This window comes from Phyllostomus hastatus, unplaced genomic scaffold (genome assembly GCF_019186645.2).
Source record: "Phyllostomus hastatus isolate PE091 unplaced genomic scaffold, TTU_PhHast_1.1 phas_contig_58, whole genome shotgun sequence".
In the NCBI taxonomy this organism is placed as follows: Eukaryota; Metazoa; Chordata; class Mammalia; order Chiroptera; family Phyllostomidae; genus Phyllostomus; species Phyllostomus hastatus.
Window position 1 is genome coordinate 16,905,765 of NW_025333916.1, and position 20,641 is coordinate 16,926,405.

At 42.2% G+C, this 20,641-nt stretch overlaps 1 protein-coding gene across 4 annotated transcripts; it reads left to right on the top strand.

The window, feature by feature from the left end:
- The first annotated feature begins 3,033 nt into the window (after positions 1-3,033).
- ANKRD34B (ankyrin repeat domain 34B) lies at positions 3,034-19,794 on the top strand. Of its 4 annotated transcripts, XM_045848061.1 has the most exons (6): positions 3,034-3,239; positions 4,169-4,304; positions 4,790-4,911; positions 6,101-6,183; positions 11,409-11,481; positions 13,671-19,794. In XM_045848061.1, exon 6 carries the CDS (start codon positions 13,694-13,696, stop codon positions 15,224-15,226), a length of 1,533 nt encoding a protein of 510 aa, XP_045704017.1. In that variant the 5' UTR covers positions 3,034-3,239; positions 4,169-4,304; positions 4,790-4,911; positions 6,101-6,183; positions 11,409-11,481; positions 13,671-13,693; the 3' UTR covers positions 15,227-19,794. The 4 variants fall into 4 exon arrangements, with proteins under 4 accessions (XP_045704017.1, XP_045704019.1, XP_045704018.1 ...); XM_045848063.1 differs by lacking the exon at positions 4,790-4,911; XM_045848062.1 differs by lacking the exons at positions 4,790-4,911; positions 6,101-6,183; positions 11,409-11,481.
- The last annotated feature ends 847 nt before the right edge of the window (positions 19,795-20,641 follow it).

The following is a 20,641-nucleotide window of genomic DNA, read 5'->3' on the forward strand; positions in this document are numbered from 1 at the left end:
AACAGATGTCTTAGTCTAAGGACCAAGCGTTGGGCATAAAACATATTCCATTGTTATCTGGTAATGTTCAAAGGCTATTTTGAAGCTCTTCTTTTTATGGCAACTTTTCAACTTTTCATTCCTCCCATCAGGAAGGGTGTACCTATCTGTGGACAGTGGGGATGTGGGAAAGACTGGGCACGTCCATGGATTTTAAAACTCATGGATTTTAAGCATATACTCTTAAATGGAGGTGTTTGCCCTCACTTCCAATCTTTCTAGCACATGAGAATATTTTTTCTTCCCAGAACAAGAAAACAAGCTTCTCTCAAAGATGAATCAGAAAACTGCCGGCTGCTTGGAAAGAGCAACCCACTCCCACTAAGAAGTGAAGGTTTGGAAAATGTTGGGGGCAGGCTCAGCCGGGGGGCTTCCCCTTACCAGGACAACATGGAGAAAGGAGGAGACATGAGAATGAGTAGAAAGGAACCAGACAGAAGAAAACTATGAATATAAGAAGCAAATCACCTGTTTTGCTCAGTGTGACAAGAAGCTTAGTGTTCAATGTCTTCTGACAGCTTTTCCATTCCTAATGAGAACCTCTCCTCCAAAAGATAAGTCAGTGTATTTAAATCTTTTTTTAAATAAGAAAGGCCTTGAAAAATGTATTTTGCATCTCAAGAGCTGAAACTAAATGTTTTCCCGTATTGATGAGAAGATCAAGGACATGGACAGTCAAGGCAACAAGGAGAGAGCGCTGTGGTGTGGCCATATACCAGTAGCAGAGTGCAACCCCCAACCCCACAACTCTGACCCCCAGGCCCCCTTCCTCACTTTGTCCTCTAAATGGAAGCCCCTGGCCCCAGATGCATCGTGGTGCAGGGATGGTGGTGGCCAGAGATGATTAGCAGAGGCACTAGTCTCCCTCTCCTGCCTACCAGCCCCCATTCTCCAGGTGAATTGGATCTCAGAGCTTCATTGTCTTTTTTTTTTCAGTCCCGCCTGTCTCCAACCACCCAACGTGTTCCAATACCCTGCTAACAGGTATAGTAGGCTAAATAGGCATCCTCCCCTACCTTGCAAAGAGGTTTATGACCTAATTCCTGACATATGAATATGTTATCTTACGTAGTAAAAGAAACTTTGCAAGCGTGATTAAACTAAGAATCTTGAAATGGGAGATTATTCTGGATTATCTGAGTGGGAGCAGTATAATCACAATGGTTGCTGGAAGAGTGACACAGGAGGGTCAGAGGGAGAGAAAGACATGCGACAACAGAAGCACAGTTGAGAGAGAAATTGAGATTTGAAGACAGAGTAAGAGGCCATGAGTCCAAAAATTTAGGCAGCCTGTGGGAAGTGGAAAGGGCCAGGGAATGGATTAGCCCCAAGAGACCCGAGAAGCCACTCAGCCTTGTCAACACTTACATTTTAGTCTCGTAAAACCCAACGTGGACATCTGACCTTCAGAATTATGAAAACAAACTTATGTTGTTTTAAGCCACTGAGTTTGTGGTAATTTGTACAATCAGCAATAGAACACTAATAAAATAGGAATGACAATTAGATCATCCGCTTTGAAAAAGTGGCAATATCTACAGCAGCTGGACATACACCTATTTCATGACTCACAGTTCAACTACCCAACTGAGGTGTGTACATATGTTCATCAAAGATGTCTACTATAATGCCCCTAAACAGCATTATTTGTAATGTCCCAAACCTGAGGATTAGTAAACGTCAATCAGTAATAAAATGAATAAACTGAGGTACATTCACACAGTGGAGTACTGTGCAGCAACAAGAATGAACCGACTGTGATCACAGACAGTATGCAGCTCTTAAACATGTCTAGTGAAAGCCAGGCAACAGAGGAATTCTGTATGATCCAACTGCTATAAAGTGCAAATTCAAGTAAAAGTAATATAGGCTGGTTAGAGCCACTACTCTGCCCCCTAACCCCCAAAGGAGGGATATGAGGGAGTCTTCTGGGAAGCTGGTAGCATTCCGTCTCTTGATTTTAATGATGTTTCAGTTGCACAAAATCATTGACCTTGTGAAGTGTGCATCTTTTAATATGTGCTATACATTAATAGAATTCTTTTTGTTTGTTTTAATGGGGGAAAGGACACCTGTACCCTCAGGCAGGTCTGCCCAGTCCCTCCTCCGGAACCTCCAGTCTCCCCAGTAAACGTGTGTGGGCACAGGGCACACATCCAGGATTCCAGTTCCCAAGAGCCCAACTCTGGGTTAAAATGTCCTATGAACTTTACGTATACTCACCGAAGGGCCTATTTCAGGGAGCTATTTTCCTAAATAAAGGAAGCCTACTCAGAGACAAGGCTGCTTTCCCCCTTCGAGGACTCCAAATTACAAACTAATTTTGACTGGCATTTTCTGAACAACAAAAACTGGCCATGATCTTTTTTTTATCCACCAGCCTATCCCTGATAAATGGGATTTTAAAAGTGTTGTTTCTACTTGATTTCTTCTCTTTTTTCCCTCGGTGAAGTTTAACATAGAATGTACTTTGTGCAATTTTGTGAAAGTATTATACTAATGCTTTAATAAAGTTATAATAAACTCATAAAAACAAGAACGTTTGCTCCCACCAACACCCCAACCTGCAACGAGGCTTTTGGCTTTACCTAAAGGGGTACAAGGACAGGAAGTGGGAAGAGGGAGCGGTGGGGACAGACACGTGGATCAGCCCGGTGGATATGAACTGGGAGGAGGGACGCACAGAAGAACACCAGGAATCAGGGGCTAGGATGTAGGGGTGGCCATCTCCTTGGAGGGGGAAAGACCGTGCAGTCTCCGCTTCGGACAAAATCCCACAGGCCAAAGTGCGGGGACAGGCTTGGGTGAGGAGAGGGGTACTTCTGGGGACAGAGGTGGAGCTTGGGAGCCTAGACTTTGGCCCTAGTGGCCCAAGCCAGCTTTGGCCACGCGGCCCCCACCTGCAGCGCAGCCCGCGCGTCACTCTCAACGGAAGCGCCGCGCCGCCGGGTGTCTGGCGAGGTGCGCGCCTCCCGGCCCCCGCTCCGACGCTTCGCGGCTCCGAGCCCGCCGCCAGCCTCTCTCAGACGAACGGGGGCGGGGACACGGTGGCACCTACCAGAATCTGCGACTCGAGCCGCCGAAGAGCCTCCAGAGACTACAATCCAGCCGGGACGGAGCCTTGGGGTCACTGGCGCGGAGGGTCCTAGCGGAGCCTGGGAGGCAGGAGGCGCCGCCACAGTCTCGACAGCGCGTCCCAGGTCAGTGTGCGGCGCTGTCTCTGCAGGCTGCACTTGGGGAAACTTTGCTTTACTGTACGGGCCGCCAAGAAGAGGGCAACCAGGGCGCAGCTCCGGGTCCCCGCGGCCTCTGTGCACGGCGCCGGGTGCGTTCAGGCCCTGGGAGCCCGCACCACCCGCGCACCCTGACACTGCAGTGCCTCGAGCGGCGAGCGGGAGTCGGCTCCAATCGAGGACCCGCGAGCTTCAGGGGCCTGTCCAGAGACTCAGCCCCGCCATCCTGGGCTTTGCGGCGGCTCCGGCTTGGACTCCACCGAGATGCGGGTTTCACCTCCTCCACCTCGCCGCGCAGAGGAATGGATGAGGCCGCCCGTGGCCGCGGGAAGTCTGGGAGGAGGCGGGCAGGGGCCTTGCGGGCGAGGGTCGGCGCCACGGCTGGAGCGTTGCGCGCTCCTCTGCAGGAGCGCGCGGGTCCGAGGGTCGGACTGGGGCGCGTCTCCCCAGGTGCCTCGGGCGGCGGGGCGGTGGGGGGTGTAGGCTGAGTGCGAAGGGCCAGCTAGGGGCTACGGAGCGGTTTGCAGCCTCTGACTCGAAATGGGAGCCCCACAGGGGCGGGTAGGTGGGACTCGTCGCCTCTCAGGAGCGCACAGCTTTGGCACCAAAACCCTGGAACTCATCAGACAGCTGGGGTCCATAGATGCGCCTATCACGGGATGGGGGCAATGGCTGCTCCCCTCGAGCGTGCTATTTCCTAAGGGAGGGCCGCGTCCTCCCGGAGGGCGCCGTGGGGACCAAACTGCAGAGGCTCTGGGCTGAACCCCTTTTTGTGGATGGCGATGGCCTCAGCCTGCCTGCTTAGCTCAGAGACGAGGCGACAAAACGCGCACCCCGCCCCCATCCGTGCCCCGGCGCTGTCACCCCAGTCACCTTCCTTTGCCCTTCTCCAACAGCACCTCGGGCTCGCTCCCTCCGCGCTCCGGAAAAACTGAGGAAACGAGCTTGGTTCCCGGAGCCAGCGGGGACTGTGGAGACGCCGCGAAAACCCTCAACAGCTTGGACATCGCCTTGGTTCCCTGAGAGTTGGAGGTATAGTTTTGCGTGTATGTGTATGTTTTGGGATGGGGGTCTATGAAGGAGGGGAGGTGGAGCTGCCCCAGAGGCTTCAGGGACAGCGAAGTTACTAGAAGACACCAGTCCATTTCGGGTATGTGTGGGAAATACGGCAAACCTTATCCGTTACTCCTTCCCTTGAGCAATTTCTAAGTATTTCTTAACGAGCCCGTTCCAGGGAAGAGCACTTTTCCTGGCAAGTCACTACATTTCCTGGGACAGTCTCCGATGCATTTTTTGTTCTGGCACTGACGCTTGCCTTGCCTGGGGAGGAGACATATTTTGCGGGTGGCAGGCAGACTTGCCTCATTCCAAGTGCAGCTGGCCTCTGCATCCTGGGACTCCAGGCTTTTTGCAGCTCTGCCTGGGAAGGGCAAGGCAGCACACCTCCAGTCCCTGGTCCATCTAACTCAAGGCTGTACTCTCCTCTGGGCCTGTGGGCTACCTCTCCGCCTCTCTAGGCTGTGGCAGCCATCTCTGCCCTACACTCCTCCTGCAGGGGAGTTAAGCATCAGACCACCTGGAGATGATGAGAGAGACAGCCTGGGGCCATCCTGAGCCAGGGGATGATAGCAAATAAGAAGTGAGTATTAAATGAGGATTGAAGAGTTTGCCACAGGTTTTCTCCAAGTGTGCATAGGAAGCACTTTGTATTGAATATCGGGACGTAGAGCCTGGAATCTTATTTTTAACAAACTCTTCATATGAAGTTTATGTCCACAGAAGGTGAGAGCCCGTTGGTATAGGGACCCTGGCCTCTCCTTGTCAGACTCCACCAGCCCAGAAGATTCTCAATTAGTGATGATTGTTTAGAAATTGACATTTACTGAATCCTTAAGAGGCAAGTATTTTAGGATTTTTTTTACACCCTCCCAATCGTCAACTGTGAAGTAGATTTTAGCCCCACTTTAGGGATGAGGACACTGAAGTTCAGAGGAATGGCTACACAAAGGTTGGTAACCTTGGAAGAGGACAAAGTCCAGATCTCTGGTACACACACAGCCTGCCGCCTCCTCTGAGCAAGGCTTGTCCTTTTGTGGGCAGCACAAAAGCAGGGAATGAGATAAACAGGAGGGGCTGAATTTAGAGCCTAAAACCCATTTGTTAATTTCCACCCCCTTGATGCCCTCCTCCACCATGGCCAGACAGCTGACATTCTGAGAAGGAGCAGGGATCCTTTTAGGAGGTACAGTAAGAGGCTCACAGGAAAATTACATTTCTCTCAGAATGAAAGGAAAACTGGAGGTGGCATGGGGAGAAATCACCATAGGAAAGGCCAAACCTGTCATTTCCAAGGTGGCTTTCAAAGCACTTCAGCCCATGTTGCACCACAGAGTTAGGTACCACACGAATCAGGTACATACAACAAAACCCTCGGTGCTGGAAGCTGGCCATCCAAGAAGCAAGGAGATGAAAGGTAAAAGACACAGGAGCTTCTAAATAAGCCCTGGGGAACAGGCAAATAAGAGGAGGGACTTTGGGAGAGTTCTTTCACCTTTCCTTTAGCAGCCCCCTCATCTGTCTAGACTGGGGGCCTGGTCTGTGGGCAGAGTGCCTTCCAATGCCAGCAGTGCTTACAGGCTGCATCCACGCATGGGATCCACACCAGACACTTTTACAGACTCGTAATCAGCGAAATATGATTAACTGAACAAACATTGTAGGAAATGTCTTAACAAGAAATGAAAAAAACTCCACTCCAAATGGGAGAGATGTGTGCAACAAATTATTGGTATTTATGTAACTCTGAATAGTGTTGATTTCCTGCATAGGAACTGACAGCTGGCTGACAGAAAACATATCCAGGGAGAGAAAAGACATAAGTGGAGTATGAAATTTTGAGTAATATTTTCAGGTAACTTTCTATTTCCATTTAGAGTGGGTGTCTGGAGGGGTGAATATAGTTATGGTTTGAATTGCTTCATTTATCTACAGATATTTTTAATAGGGCTTATAATTCTAAGATCCAGTGCTTTTCCCTGGCTTCCAGCATCCTGGCAGCAGGGCAGAGAGCTGGAGGGACTGGGGGCACCATTCAGCCTGTAGACTCTCACTGTATGCCCCTGTCCTCAGCATGCTGCCTCTAGGTTTGGAGCGTTTTGGATCGATCTGTTCAGAGAATACATCTTTGTTTTCTTGCCTAAAAGAGTGGCTATCCACCACTTGGAGTCGGGTAAAGTACCGAGGGTATAGTTGTTCTGTCCACAGACTTTGAGCCATCCTCTCACTTGCTGCCCTGTGCCTCATGGCCACTTGTGGTGTCACTGAGGACCTCTTCATCCTAAAGTTCATGGGCCCTGTGGGTAAGCTGGCACCCTGCTCATCTCCCTGGTGACTCCTGTTGCAGCCCCCACTGTGTGAAGACAGCTTGCCACGCCACCATCCCTGCTCTGTCTCCAAAGCTTGTTTGAAATTGCTCCTCTGCTATCTCTCCTCCAGTTTTCTTTGTTCTTCAGAATATATGTCTTATTCATTTTTTAAGCAACTAAATTGTAATTTTAGCGGCATCTTGGGAGTAGAGAGAGGAACCAAATGAGTACAGTAATACGTCATGAATTGCAAATGACATTATAGACATTCAAATTTTAAAATAAAAAACAAATTTTCAGCTGCTTAATAATGGATATCTTATAATAATATTGAAATTACTGCAGTTGGAAATTATAAGGATAATTTATAAGGATAATATTGAAATTACTGCAGTTGTACCTAAAGGATATCTTTGTTCCATATTTCACTTAGTAGGCACCATTCATGTTTACAAAACATCATTTGCAGATCATAAAAAACATTTAAAATATTTTATCTGTTACTTAAATAGGCTTTGGATTAGGGACGTGATAAAAATGAAAGAAGGCTAAATTCTGAGATAAAATTTTTAAAAAGGAGAGTGTAGTGAGCAAGAAGGCAGAAGAAAGACTTTTTGTAGACTTGTCTGATTTCATTACCACTGACCAGGGCATGAATGTCACGTGATCATCCTTCCACAGATGAGGAATTCTTCAGAGGCTGAGAGACTTGATAAGGGCATTCAGCTAGTAAGTAGGAAGGTTGGGATAAAAATCTGGATCTGTCTGACCCCCAGACTTTCTCCAGTTGAACTGTAATCTATTTGGAAGTTGTGACTCAACTCTGGGATCATTTATAAGCTCAATTACAACAAAGGGTCTGACTGACTGGGAAGACGGTGTCAGTGCTGGATGCCCCACGAGGGTTTCACAGGAGGAGACAGGAGGCAAAGATGTTTCCAGACTAAGATAGTTGTAGGTGAGAGAAGTGGTCTCATCACAGGTAGGACTTACCTTGAGGCAGAATAAACAGGTCAAACTTCATTGCCAGCGTTTTTGCTGTGCAAATGGCTGAGGCAAAAGAACCAAGTGAAAGAGGATGAAGGCAAAAATGAGTCAAGGGGGTTATTCCAAAAATGTACTGATTACAGACGAGACACTAGGAAACCAACCGTGTACACATGTGGAGAATGAAGTATCTGATAACGTTTTTCTCTAAAAAATTTAATGTTTAAAGAATTTCAATGAAGGGATTAAGCAAAAACAGAACAAAAAAATAGACCTCATAAGACAACAGTATGGTGATTACCAGAGGGAAAGGTGGGTGCGGGGAGGCAGAGGAGGGAAAAAGGGAGATAAATGGTGATGGAAGGAATCTTGACTTGGGGCAGTGAACACACAGTACAATATACAGATAATGCAGAAGTGCACACTTGAACCCTATATAATTTTATTAACCAATGTCACATCAATAAATTCAATTAAAAAAATTAAAGACAAAAGAATTTAGAATTGCTCTACTGAATGTGAACAGCTTAAAAAGTGAGCAGTCCATGGGGCTTTATAATGAACAAAGAGTAAGCCTGAAGGAATTGTTTTTGCTGGAGCATCCTCCAGTTCTTGGGGCAGGGGGTCTGCCTACAGCCGCTGGCAGCGATTCACTAGTTGCCTGGAGCTAGTGGTGCCACGGCTCAGCTTCTCTGAGGCCCCGGGGCCCACAGCACCCCCATCCACAGGACTGGCATGGTGCTGCTCCCCTCAGGCAGGGACCCCAGCGGGCAGCACATGGCCAGCCCCCCTTCATCACCCAGAACCTCCTGTTGCCAAACTTGAGGAAAGTTACAACAGAAAGTAGTCAGGTTTAGAGTTGTAGAGAAAGGCTTTTAATGAGAATAGGTGAAAAGGTTTGAAAGTCTCCTAAAGTTTCTTGTAAGACTTTATGAAAGGAAGGGATGGTGGGGCGGGGGGTGAGGGGAGAAGAATTATAGACTAGAATGTGATGTAAGCAAAAAAAATTTTTTTAAACAAGATTGGCCCAAATATTAAAAACTAAGTGAGAGTACAATATTGAAATGTGGTATTTCAGAACCTACTCTCATTTGAATATGTTTCTAAAATGCTACTTTTGGTCAAAGGTGTTTTTACATTGATACTGTCCTCTTGATGAACTGCAGTTACTAAGTGGTTTCTATACTTGATGTTGTGTTCCAGCTCATTTCTCTAATTCCCCGTTGCTTTACCAGACACATTTGTGTATGAAAAATGCTAAAAGAAGGTTTCTTTTGAACCACTGTCTCACGTAAGCTCTTTTCAGATGCTTTGCATTCAGAACAGACTTCTGAGTTGGGATCCACCAACCAACCCTAAAATTCCTAAGTTCCAGAGTTGCAGGTATGTCAGCCTCTGGAATAGCTTTTACATAACATAAAATCACAGCATTCACTTTCATCGTATTTATGTATGTGTATATGAGGTATTTTTACTTAGCATCAGGAATGACACTGACATGGAAATGAGTAACGATATTCTTTTGAATACCGCTTTTCAGGAGCTTAGTAGCTGAAGCTCCTCGAAAGCCTAGGCATACATACTATTGATAAAACCACAAAAACTGAGCTAAGTTGTAAAATCGAAGATCTAATATGACCATTTATAAAACTAAATTATGAAACATATCCTACAGAAACGCTATGCTCTTTTCTGTATACATGTTCCACTTTACAATAAATAGATGAGCAGTATCATACAAAAGAGTATATGAAATATGTACTGTTTAAAAAATTATAATAAAATGGACACCTATATCCATGCCACACAGTTGAGAAACAGAACATTTCCTGAACCTTAAAAGCCCCTGGTGTCTCCCTCCCAAATTGTGTTGTTCTTTCTACAACACCTGCCCCCAAGAGATGACATTCTCATAATTTTCATACTAATCATTCCCTTTGCTTTTTTCCTCTTTAGTGTCCCATTTATGTATGACTTTTAGGTAAATAAATTGTTTATTTTTGAAAAACTGAGTAGTGAGCACAAAATTGAATGAATAAAGGAAGGTCAATGTTGCTAATTCAGGGTGGGGCAAAAGTAGGTTTACAGCAGTGAGTACGCAAAACACAGTTTGTTCTTGTGTTATTAATTATCCGTCATTGTATTATTTTCCATGCAAACAACTATAAACCTACTTCTGCTCCACCCTGTATATGATGAAAGCTCAGGAAAAGATAAGGTGAAGAGTCCCTGGATCTTAGTTCACCTCAGCATACCTGAGGGTTTACAACAGCCCATTCTGGGCAAGGTCAAAAGCGAGTCTTGGGAAACCTGGGACTCGCCCTTGCAGGGCTGCTGGCAGAGCTCTAGTGTAGTGCTGGGTATCCAAAGGGAATGGGTGTTTACTCTTTCTCCTCCGAAACTCACCATGGCTTATCCCCAGGTTTCAGAGCGGGTAAAAGCAGAACCATTGAGCAGGGCTGAGATGAGTTCCTTGGGTTGCCCCAGAAAGCAGGGCATCGAAGAGAGAGCAGAGATGTGGTTGGGACAAAGCAAATAACTGAAAGAGCTGAGGGCAGGCTCACCTGGGCATGTGGTCCTCAATTAACAAGATGGTAACGTGGCAGTGTGCTCTTGGAGGTGACGTCTGCGTATCCGTCACCCTGACAGCTACTCTCACCAGCTTCCCGGGGATTTTCAGTGTCTCTCCTCTCTAACAATCTCTAGCCTCTGGTATCTCATTTCTTCTTTCTTGTTCTACTATTTCACCTTGGTAGATTACTTCCATCAGTAGATTCTAATTCCTGACGGTTTGGGTAGATACAGAATTCTAAGCTGGGAATCATTTTTCCTTCAGATTTTAAAAAACAGTCCTCCATTGTCTTTCATCACTCCCCATCTCCCACCCACAAGTTTCTGGAATCTTTTCTGTTTTCGCTGTTCTAGAAATGTATAACCATGTGTCATGCTCAGGGTCTGTTTCCATTCGGTATGCTATGTTCTAATTGGGTCCTTTCAATTTGGTGACTCATGCCCCTCAAACCTAGAAAATTTTCCTGACCTCATTGACCATTTCCTCTCCTGCTCTCCTGCCCTCCCCACACCCACTATTTCCTCTTGCTGGGACTTCTGTTAGTTGGATGTTGGATGTCCTGATCTAGTCCTCTAATTCTCTTGTTTTTTCCCCTTCTGTTCCTTTTGCTGAACTGTGCTGGAGATTTTATCAATGTTATCATCCAACCATTCTATTTAGTCTTATAGTTTGTATCATGTTTTTATCTTTTGAAGTTCTTTTTATAGTCTCTGAATAGTCTTTTTTGTTTCATAGAATCTTATTCTTCTTTCTTGGTTGCAACATCTTCTCCCTTTGAAGATAATGAGCTTTGGCAATTTTCGTTTTCCTAATATCTATCTCCCCGAGGTTGCTTTTTCTTTCTATTTGTTCTGTGTGTTCTGTGTTTTTAACGTAAGAGGCTTTTTGGTTTGTTTTTTGTTTTGACTTGCTCACGATTAAAAGGCTTGCATTAAAAGCCAATAAGAAGTCTCAAGCCCATCGGTGAGACTTGTCACCTGGAAGCTTCACTGTAGGATGACTCGGGTGGCATGTTGGGAAGAACCCATAGTCGGTGCTCTTAAGCATCTGCTCTTCATCAGGTCGGATTCTTGAGATGAGACTATAGCAATTTTTGCCTGAAGGATAAGTGTATGGCTGCCAGTTTTCTTGGAGCCATGTTGGGATAGAAGTCCCTTCATTCAGTTGTGAGAAAGCAGACTTACTTCCCTGTTTTCTTGCCCTCCAACACAGCCGGTGTCTGCCAGTCCGCAGAGCCTCTGTTTCACCACTTCTGATGAAAATAAACCTCTGGACGTCTCCTCAGGTAGGAGGGGCAGTCTCCTTACCTCCCAGTGGTTTGGAGTGGAGGAACAACTTGAGACAGTACTTCTTAAATTTTAATGGTCTCAGGATACTGTAGGCTCTGATCCAACAGATGTGGGGTGGAGCCTGAGATGCTGAGCATCTAACAAGCTTCAGGGGATGCTGCTGGTGCTGGTCCAGGATGGGATCACTCTTGGGGTAGCAAGGGCGTAGGGATCTCACTGCTGTTTCAATAGCTTTTCACCTAGTCCTTCTTATTGTAGCTGTGCTCTCCACCCTCCCACCCCAGTTCTAGAGCTTTCTGCACTGCCTCTTTCAAGGATTCTGCAGTGTGCAGGGGCCTACTAGTTCACAGCTCTACCACCGATGACTTGAAGCGCAGCTTTTCGGGTTGGCTGAGTCAGTTACCACTGGCCCCTCTGCTTCTGGCTTCCATAATGTTGTGGTCTTCTCTCCTCCTTCTTCTTTCCTCTCCCTGCTATCCCTGTGTCTTTTTAAAAAATTCTTTAGTTTTAGGGAGTTTCATGAAGGGGCAAAATTAGACACGTGTGTGTTCTGCCATATTTACCCTAACTATAACCACCTGCTAAAATATTTTCCTAAAGTTCAATTATATGAAGGTAAATAGAGCCTGATTTATGATAAATAACTGTGCTACTTTAAGCCTCTAGGGTTTTTTTTTTTTTTAACAAGGAGTATTCTTTACTTCTTTTTTACTTCTTTGTCTGCTTGTCAAACTCTTAACACAGTCCTCATGACCCATCTCAGATAACTGGGCTCTGTGCAGTCCCTCGATTCCCCAAGCCACCCCAGCCTGTGTGTTCTCACAGCTTTGACTCATAACCATCTGCTTTTACAAGATCTCTTCCCAACAACTGTGTAAGGTCTTCAGGGCTGGGCTTGCACTTCTGTAGCGCAGTGCCCAGCGTGTATGAGAAATGCGTAGCTGTTTAACAAGTGAATTAATTTCTGTGTCATGTCTGTCTTTCTCCTTTGTCTTCATTTTCTTTCTGTTCTCTTCATCTCTTCTTCTGTCTGTCAAGAGGCCCTTGTATTTTTTATCTGTTCTGTTATCCAGTAGAATTTCATGTCCCGTATTCTCAATTTTAAAAGTATAAGTTAGTAGAATAATAATACTTCTCAATTTAAGAAACTACCTAAATGAAATAGATTTAAATATTATATAAATTCCATTTGATTTTTCTCCCTAGTTCTAAGGACTGTTAAATGACACACATTTCCTCAGCTCTAGATAAAGATATAATTTTTATCAACTAATAGAATTATCTGTTGAAGGGGTTTGAACCTAAATTATCTAAATAAACAAATGTTTTTCAGTTTGCCTATTAAAAAAGTAAAATGTTTATAAAGTCTGTCTTCATTCATGTGTCCAGCCCAGAAAACTCCTTTTTCAGAGCAAATGTACTGCTGTCAAAATTTAACTCAGCAGTGTGTCGCTAACCCCATAATATAGTCAGTGTCTGATTTTAATAATGGATTCAAGAAAAACAGTGAGTCACATTCTCGCCGTTTCTCTCTCAGTGTGAATTCCAGACATTGTGTCAGTTATTTCAACATCTCGTAGCCCAAGTAATTTTTCATCCTTTGAAAGAAACATTGAAAGAAATTGGGACAACTGTAATAGAATAAACAATAATTAAAAAATCAATTAAAAATATTGAAATGCCCCTCAAATTTAAAATCTAGAAATAGTTGCATTATTTAACTAAAGAGCACGTTTAAGTAGTAATTTAAAACTAGGACATTTTTATGGTATGCTACCATAAACATGCTGTACTCTATTTGACTCAGTTGAAATGACACAGAATCTTGGCTTTTTGCTTCAATTTGCATTTTAGTATTATTTTAAAAACATTTTTCACAACTGTAAAATAAGTAGATTACTGTTTAATTACTGTGGCATTTAGGGAAGTACAAGCTTGGTGTTAAAGCATAAATATTCAGTGAAGATTCTGAAAGTAAATTTTAGTTTATGATTTCCAAAAACTTGTTACTACTCTAAAATTTTTTATTCTTCAATTCACTATTTTGCCCTGTATTTATTAATAACTGTCTCATTTATTTCCTCTTTCTCTATACACATTTCAGACACTGCCAGTAACAGCATGAATGTAAATCGGGTTATTGATTCTGGCTAATCTTTTGGTCTTCATCTTCTTTGATAAACAGGTATTGATTTCTGACTTCTGAAGATGGAGGAAGGTGCAGAAATTTCAAGTGATGGGAATTCCCTGATCAAAGCAGTCCACCAGAGCCGGCTTCGCCTCACAAGACTTTTGCTAGAAGGTGGCGCCTACATCAACGAGAGCAATGACCGTGGGGAAACACCTTTAATGATTGCTTGTAAGACTAAACATGTTGATCATCAGAGCGTCAGTAAAGCCAAAATGGTTAAATACCTGTTAGAAAACAATGCTGATCCCAACATACAGGACAAATCTGGGAAAACTGCCTTGATGCATGCTTGCTTAGAAAAAGCTGGTCCTGAAGTTGTTTCTTTGCTCCTGGAGAGTGGGGCCGACCTCAGCCTGCAAGACCATTCGAGTTACTCAGCCCTTGTCTATGCTCTCAATTCGGAAGATAGGGAAACCCTGAAAGTTCTACTCAGTGCTTGCAAGGCAAAGGGAAAAGAGGTCATTATCATAACAACAGCAAAATCGCCCTCTGGCAGGCATACCACCCAACAGTACTTAAATATGCCTCCTTCTGATATAGATGGGTATCATTCCCCATCTACCTGTGCCACTCCTTCAGAAATAGATATAAAAACAGCCTCATCGCCACTTTCATATTCTTCTGAAACTGAAACGACACTTTTTGGCTTTAAAGATCTGGAGCCTTCAGGAAGCCGTGATGATACCTGGGACCCAGGCTCCCCCGGAAGGAAGCCTGCTGTGGCCCTTAATGGGCCCAAGCCACCCCAGGCTCCACCCTGGGTCAAACCCCCACCTTTGTTAATGCACCAGAAGAGAGTAGCCTCTTTGCAAGAGGAGCTCCAGGATATTACTCCCGAGGAAGAATTATCCTACAAAACCAATGGGCTGGCACTTTCCAAGCGATTCATTACCAGGCATCAAAGTATTGACATAAAAGACACAGCACATTTGCTAAGAGCCTTTGATCAGGCCAGCTCAAGGAAGACATCATATGAAGAAATAAATTATCAGTCATTTTCTTCAGAAGGAAGTCAGCACTGTGTTGAAATCCCCATTGACCAGGACCCAGACTCTAACCAGACAATATTTGCTTCCACCTTAAAAAGTATAGTTCAGAAAAGAAACTCGGGGGCCAATCACTACAGCTCTGACTCCCAGCTCTCGGCTGGTCTGATCCCTACAACTTCAGAAGATGGCAAAGGTCTTACAGCAAAGAAAAAGATCCTCTCACCGTCTCCATCCCTGTTATCAGGTTCCAAAGAATTGGTGGAGAATATCCCCCCAGGCCCCCTGAGCAGGAGAAACCATGCAGTTTTAGAAAGGCGTGGCTCAGGAGCTTTCCCTTTGGATCACAGCACCACCCAGACCAGACCAGGGTTTCTGCCACCCTTGAATGTGAATCCTCACCCTCCCATCTCAGATGTCAGTGTTAACAAGATTTCCAGCCTTCTTTCTTGTGGTCAGAAAGTGCTTATGCCAACAGTTCCTATTTTCCCTAAAAGTAAAAAAATGCTGTTAAGGAGACAGTCATTGCAAACAGAGCAAATTAAGCAATTAGTAAATTTTTAAGATATAGCTAGAAAACACATTTTGTTCAAATGTTGACATCAAAGAGACATAGAAATAGAAAAGGAATCTCAAATGTTCATTTTTTAAAATCTTGTAATTGGCTAAACGACAATGGTTAAGGGGATTGACATGCACTGTGATTCCTAGTAGGCACTGTGGACACTAGTAATATATAGTTTCTGGTAAGGGAATTCTCTCAAAATTAAAGCTGTTTTTCTCAAAACCTCCAAGTCCAAGTTTTTAATTTAAACAAAATCAACAAAGAAAGAAGGTCACATGTGTTGGAGATGACTAACTTTTTTCAGATTTGCCAAATATTTTAGTAGGAAACAGTATCTTCAAGTCCCTTGTTTTTAACATTTCAAGTCAGTAAATAAGATTGTAGTTTTCCATCATGCCAAAAGCATTAAAAAAAACCACTAACAGCTATAAAGTGTTCTATGATCTACAAGTTTAAGCTACAAAGAAAGAATGAACTAATTCTTTAAAATGTTGACTGCAGGTAGATGAAAATATAATTAAAATTTCAATTGTCAACCATTATAGTAGACTGGAATAGCTAATACTCCTGTTGTCAGCTTAATTTGTGTGCAACGGCAAGTTAGAGTTATACACGCTAGTGATGCTCTGTGCCCAGTGTGTGCTGTTTTTGCTCTGTTTTGTTTTTTAAACATTGAAACAAAAATGTTATCTTATGGTGTTCTTCTTTCTCCATATCCTTTAATTCCTGTTACTCTTTTTGAAGCCTATCCATAGGTTCCCAATAGAAAGACATTTTAAAGTTAAAAAGCATTCTTTACTTACATCAAATTATCCTTGTCTTTCTAAAGACAACCAAAAGTTTGAGATTTACTCACAACTAGAAACTAAATGCCTGCTTCATTTTAGAAAAGAAAAACTGATTATTAGATTAGCTTAGGTTAGCTAAAACTAAGAAAGCCAGTAGAAACTTAATTACAAAATGTACCAAATATTCAGCCAATATTAAACAATATCTTTTTATTTCTGATACATAATTATTAGACATTTCTATAATGAGGATATATAAGGATAATTTCCTTAGTGTGATAATCCAATCATGTAGTATTTTAGGACCTGTGAATAATTTTTAACAAAATAAAAGAATACTATGCTGCTATTATAAAATATTATAAAATTACTTAGCTATACAATTTCAAAATATAGTGTTCATGCAAAGAATCCTTATTTCAGTCTAGCAGTTTACAATAAAGAATAAATCAAACTGTACAAAACCTGAGTGTATGTGATATCATATACAACTTCTTTGCTTCTGTCAGTAAGCGGAGATCTTAGCAATTGGGATGATGCTTTTCTTAGTAATTGGGTATAAGCAAGTTGTAATGTAGATAGTAATTATTTAATTTCTTGTGGCTTTTATTTGAAAAAAACTGGAGGTGTTCCATTTAATGTTTTGAAGAACATGAATATTAATTATATTAAAAATATTTTTCGATTCAGAACTTAGAATTGCACCTGATGTTTATAGGTAATTAAACCCTTTTTGCAAGCTCTAATATTGAGAAAAGTGCTTGGCTTTAAGTTGTAAGGATACAGGTTGGAAGAATATGTTAATAGATTAGTTCATAAAATGGTATCAATAAAGATTTAAAATTTCCATTTTGATTATCACTGGCTTTTATTTATCTCAAATACTAATGATAAATATTTCAACATACTCTCAAGAGAATTTGTGCCACATATGTTACTTGGAGCAAACAGAAAACTAAGAATAACTTTTGTTGCTATTCTCATCCTAACATGAAAAAATAAATATAATAGGATTAAAACTTTATTGGAAGGAGAGGTTGCAGTCATCTATTAATCCTAAGGACACTGGGGGCTGAGGTGGCTTGAGCCGGTTATGTTAAGTAGGATATATCACTGGCCTCCCCATGTTAAGTCACAGATGTTTACAACAGGAATCAGATATGTACGCAGGTCCAGAGGTTTTTTTGTTTTGTTTTGTTTTTAGCTCTTAATTCACAAAGTAGCAACAGGCTCTGCTTCAACAGCCAATGTTTCAATTACATTTTTTGAACTCTTATTACATTCTTTCACCCCAAGGAAAGGATATAGAAGGGACAATGACCCGTCTTGATGAGGATGAACAGCACCAACCAAACCCAGAACAGCGCAGCCACCAGATTTAGCCAGGCTGGTCCCTCAAGCACACAGATGCATAGAAACAAAAGAACCTCCTCATCAGACAGGAGGCTGGGTGAGCACCTTTCAAGACCTGGCTGTTTACTCTGCTGGTGGGACTGTGGGGATTATTTAATTATTTAAAATTATTTAAAAATATGTAGTAAAGTATTAATAGCAATTATGTGAGAGGGCCCTTTAAGAAATGTAAAATTAAATATGAAAGGAACATCCTTCCTAAAGTTGGAATGGGAGGTGAGTGAGTTCAGGGACAGGCAGATGGGGTTTTCCCTTTTCTTTCCAAGTTGGTATAAATTAGCAATATCAACTCATCACTGGGAAATGAAGCTACACCTGGCTTTTGTCCTATGCTGTTTGGGTCAGTGGCACCACCTGACCTGTTCCTCAAGCCAGAAATACATATGTTAGGTTCTTCCCTCTCCCCCATCTTCTCCATCCAAGTAGTTAAAAAAACTCTTAAGTTCTTTCTTCTTAACTTTCCCTCTATCTCTGCAGCCTTCCCATCCACTTTTACTACCACCTTAACTCAGGGCTTCATCTCCTTGCACTTCGATAATTCCAAGTTGCCTTCTCTTGCCATGATAACCACCTTTCTCACGCTTTCCCACTTAAAAAAAAAAAACAAAACAAAACGGTGTGAAGACTCCCATGGCCTAAGAGAAGGACCATACTCCTTAACATGGAAAATGAATCTGGCCCTGGCCTAAATGTCCTGCCTCAGTGTGATGCCTCCAAAAATTTATTTAAATTTTTATTTATTGATAGAGGAAGGGGGAGAGAGAGAAACATTGATTTGTTGTTCCACTTATTTATGCATTCATTGGTTGATTCTTGTATGTGCCCTGACCAGGGATTGAACCCGCAATCTTGATCTATCAATGCAATGTTCCAGACAACTGAGCTACCTGTCCAAGGCTACAGGCTTTTTTTTGTTTATTTTTTTAACAGGTCAGATCAGGTTTTTTTCCCACGTAGAGTTCCTTTGCTTCTGTGCCTCTGCCTGAAAGACCCTTCCCTCCTTAAGTCTACCTGGTGAATATTCATCATTCAAGTCACATCTTAGGTGTTTCTATCAAGAACAGACTGCTGTCTCCACACCAAAGCCTGGTGTATAGTTCTATCATAGGAGTTATAGCAAATATCCAACTTATTGTTACAGGTCTCTCTTTCTCTACTAGACTGTGGATCCTTGGGGCAGGAATCATTTCCAAATTATTGGCACAGCTATAGCACAAAAACATCAGTTAGATAGAGGCCTGTCCCCCTCCTTCCCCACAGAGTTCCTATTGAGTCCTAAAATCATGTGCTCCGTCACAAAAGACACAATGACTAAACAAAATTATGGTCTTTGCACCAAAGGATGGTGGATACAAAGAAAACAAGCAGTCACAGTGAAGAGTAAAAGAGTGATGTGGAACACTACAGCAAAGGCCCAAGCTCCCGCTACTGAGGTCCCAAGAGCTCCTGGATCCTGCCCTGCTTCTTCCAAGACCTGGTTATCAGCTCTTCTTGGTTTTACTTATTCATTATATAATACTAACATTTTCTAGATAAAGAAGTTCTTAACACTCAACTATTTTCCTTGCATTGATTCATGAATGTAAGATTGTAAACACGTGGTATGCTCCAAGATAAGCTCACATCTTAAATTTCAAGGTGAAAGAGCATTGTTTTTCTGTATGTTCATTAGGTACTTAATTTTTTTCATTACAAGGAAAAAAATCGAAGACCCTAGCTCCAACAAACAAGCAAATAAACTGTTCTAAATAACTTTTAGCAATTTCCCCTGGATAGATGAGCATATATCTCGTTATTAGCAATTATATCACTCTTACAGAACCATAAACTACTGTCCTTTTAAAAGCTCTGATTTTTTTTTTAAACTACTAGATCTCAAACCAAAGTCTCTTTGGGGATAGGACTACTCTGCCAGGCTTCAGAAATAAGGCTCAAATGTTATGGGATCCCAAAATCAATACATTAGAGTCAAGAACTTGAAGGGAGAAAATGGGTGGTACTTAATCTTTTACTTACTTTGTGCCTGTAAACTTCTCAAATATTTCCTATATATAAATGCTGATAAAGACATAAAATTTTACATAAGTAGTATAATATACATATTTTGCAGCTTCTTTTTAAAAATCAATTAGTAGGAGTTCTTCGCAAATTTGGAGTATGAGCCCTTTGTCAGAATGTGTTAATGATGTCTTTTGATGAGCAATTTTAGATTTTGATAAAGCGCATTAATCATTTTCTTTCACGGTTATTGTTGTGATATAAAAAACCATTGCCTAAGCCCTGGCTGGCGTAGCTCAGTGGATTGAGCACGGGCTGCGAACCAAAGTGTCGCATGTTCGATTCCCAGTCAGGGCACATGCCTGGGTTGCAGGCCACGGCCCCCAGCAACCGCACACTGATGTTTCTCTCTCTCTCTCTTTCTCCCTCCCTTCCCTCTCTAAAAATAAATAAATAAAATTTAAAACAAAAACCATTGCCTACTCCAAAGTAATGAAAAAATTCCCCCTTATTCTCTTCTAAATGCTTTGTAGTTTTAGTTTTCACATTTAGGCCCAGGATCCAACTGGAATTATTATTTGTGTATGAAGTCAGGATCACATTTTTCCACATGAATAGCCATTAAAATTATCCTTTTCAACTGAGTAGTTTTCTAATTCTTTTACATATTTTTGTTCCTGAGAACACTTTAAAACATACCTTTAGATCTTAATCTGACACTCAATTGATATATTTCTCAATATAAAAGAATTTTACTTAAGACTAATATTTTTTAAAGTATTACCAAGGGTAAAATAATCAAGTAGTAAAAATCCTCTGGACAAAAGACTTTTATTTCAATCTTTATCAAAATGCAGTTCATTTATAAATTCAACTCCCTTTATAAAAGCATGGTCATTTAATAAAAATTATAAATTAAATATATTTACTGTCATTTTAAGAGCAATTCTCTCTTGCAGTTGTTAAATTTTATAATTATGAAATTGTGCCCTTTGCTTTTGGCAAAAAATGATAGAAAGTGAAGTTTTAGGTGTTATTTTACAAATAGTACTAAATGTTGGAGCTAAAATTTAAAGTGGAAACATGACTTTTAAGTGTTTATATATCTACAGTGTTTCGTATTATATGTCTTACTGCTGCTGCCCACCTGCAATGGATCCAAGCCTTGCTGTGTGGTAAGCACTGATCTAGACGCCTCCATCACATGAGTCTCCC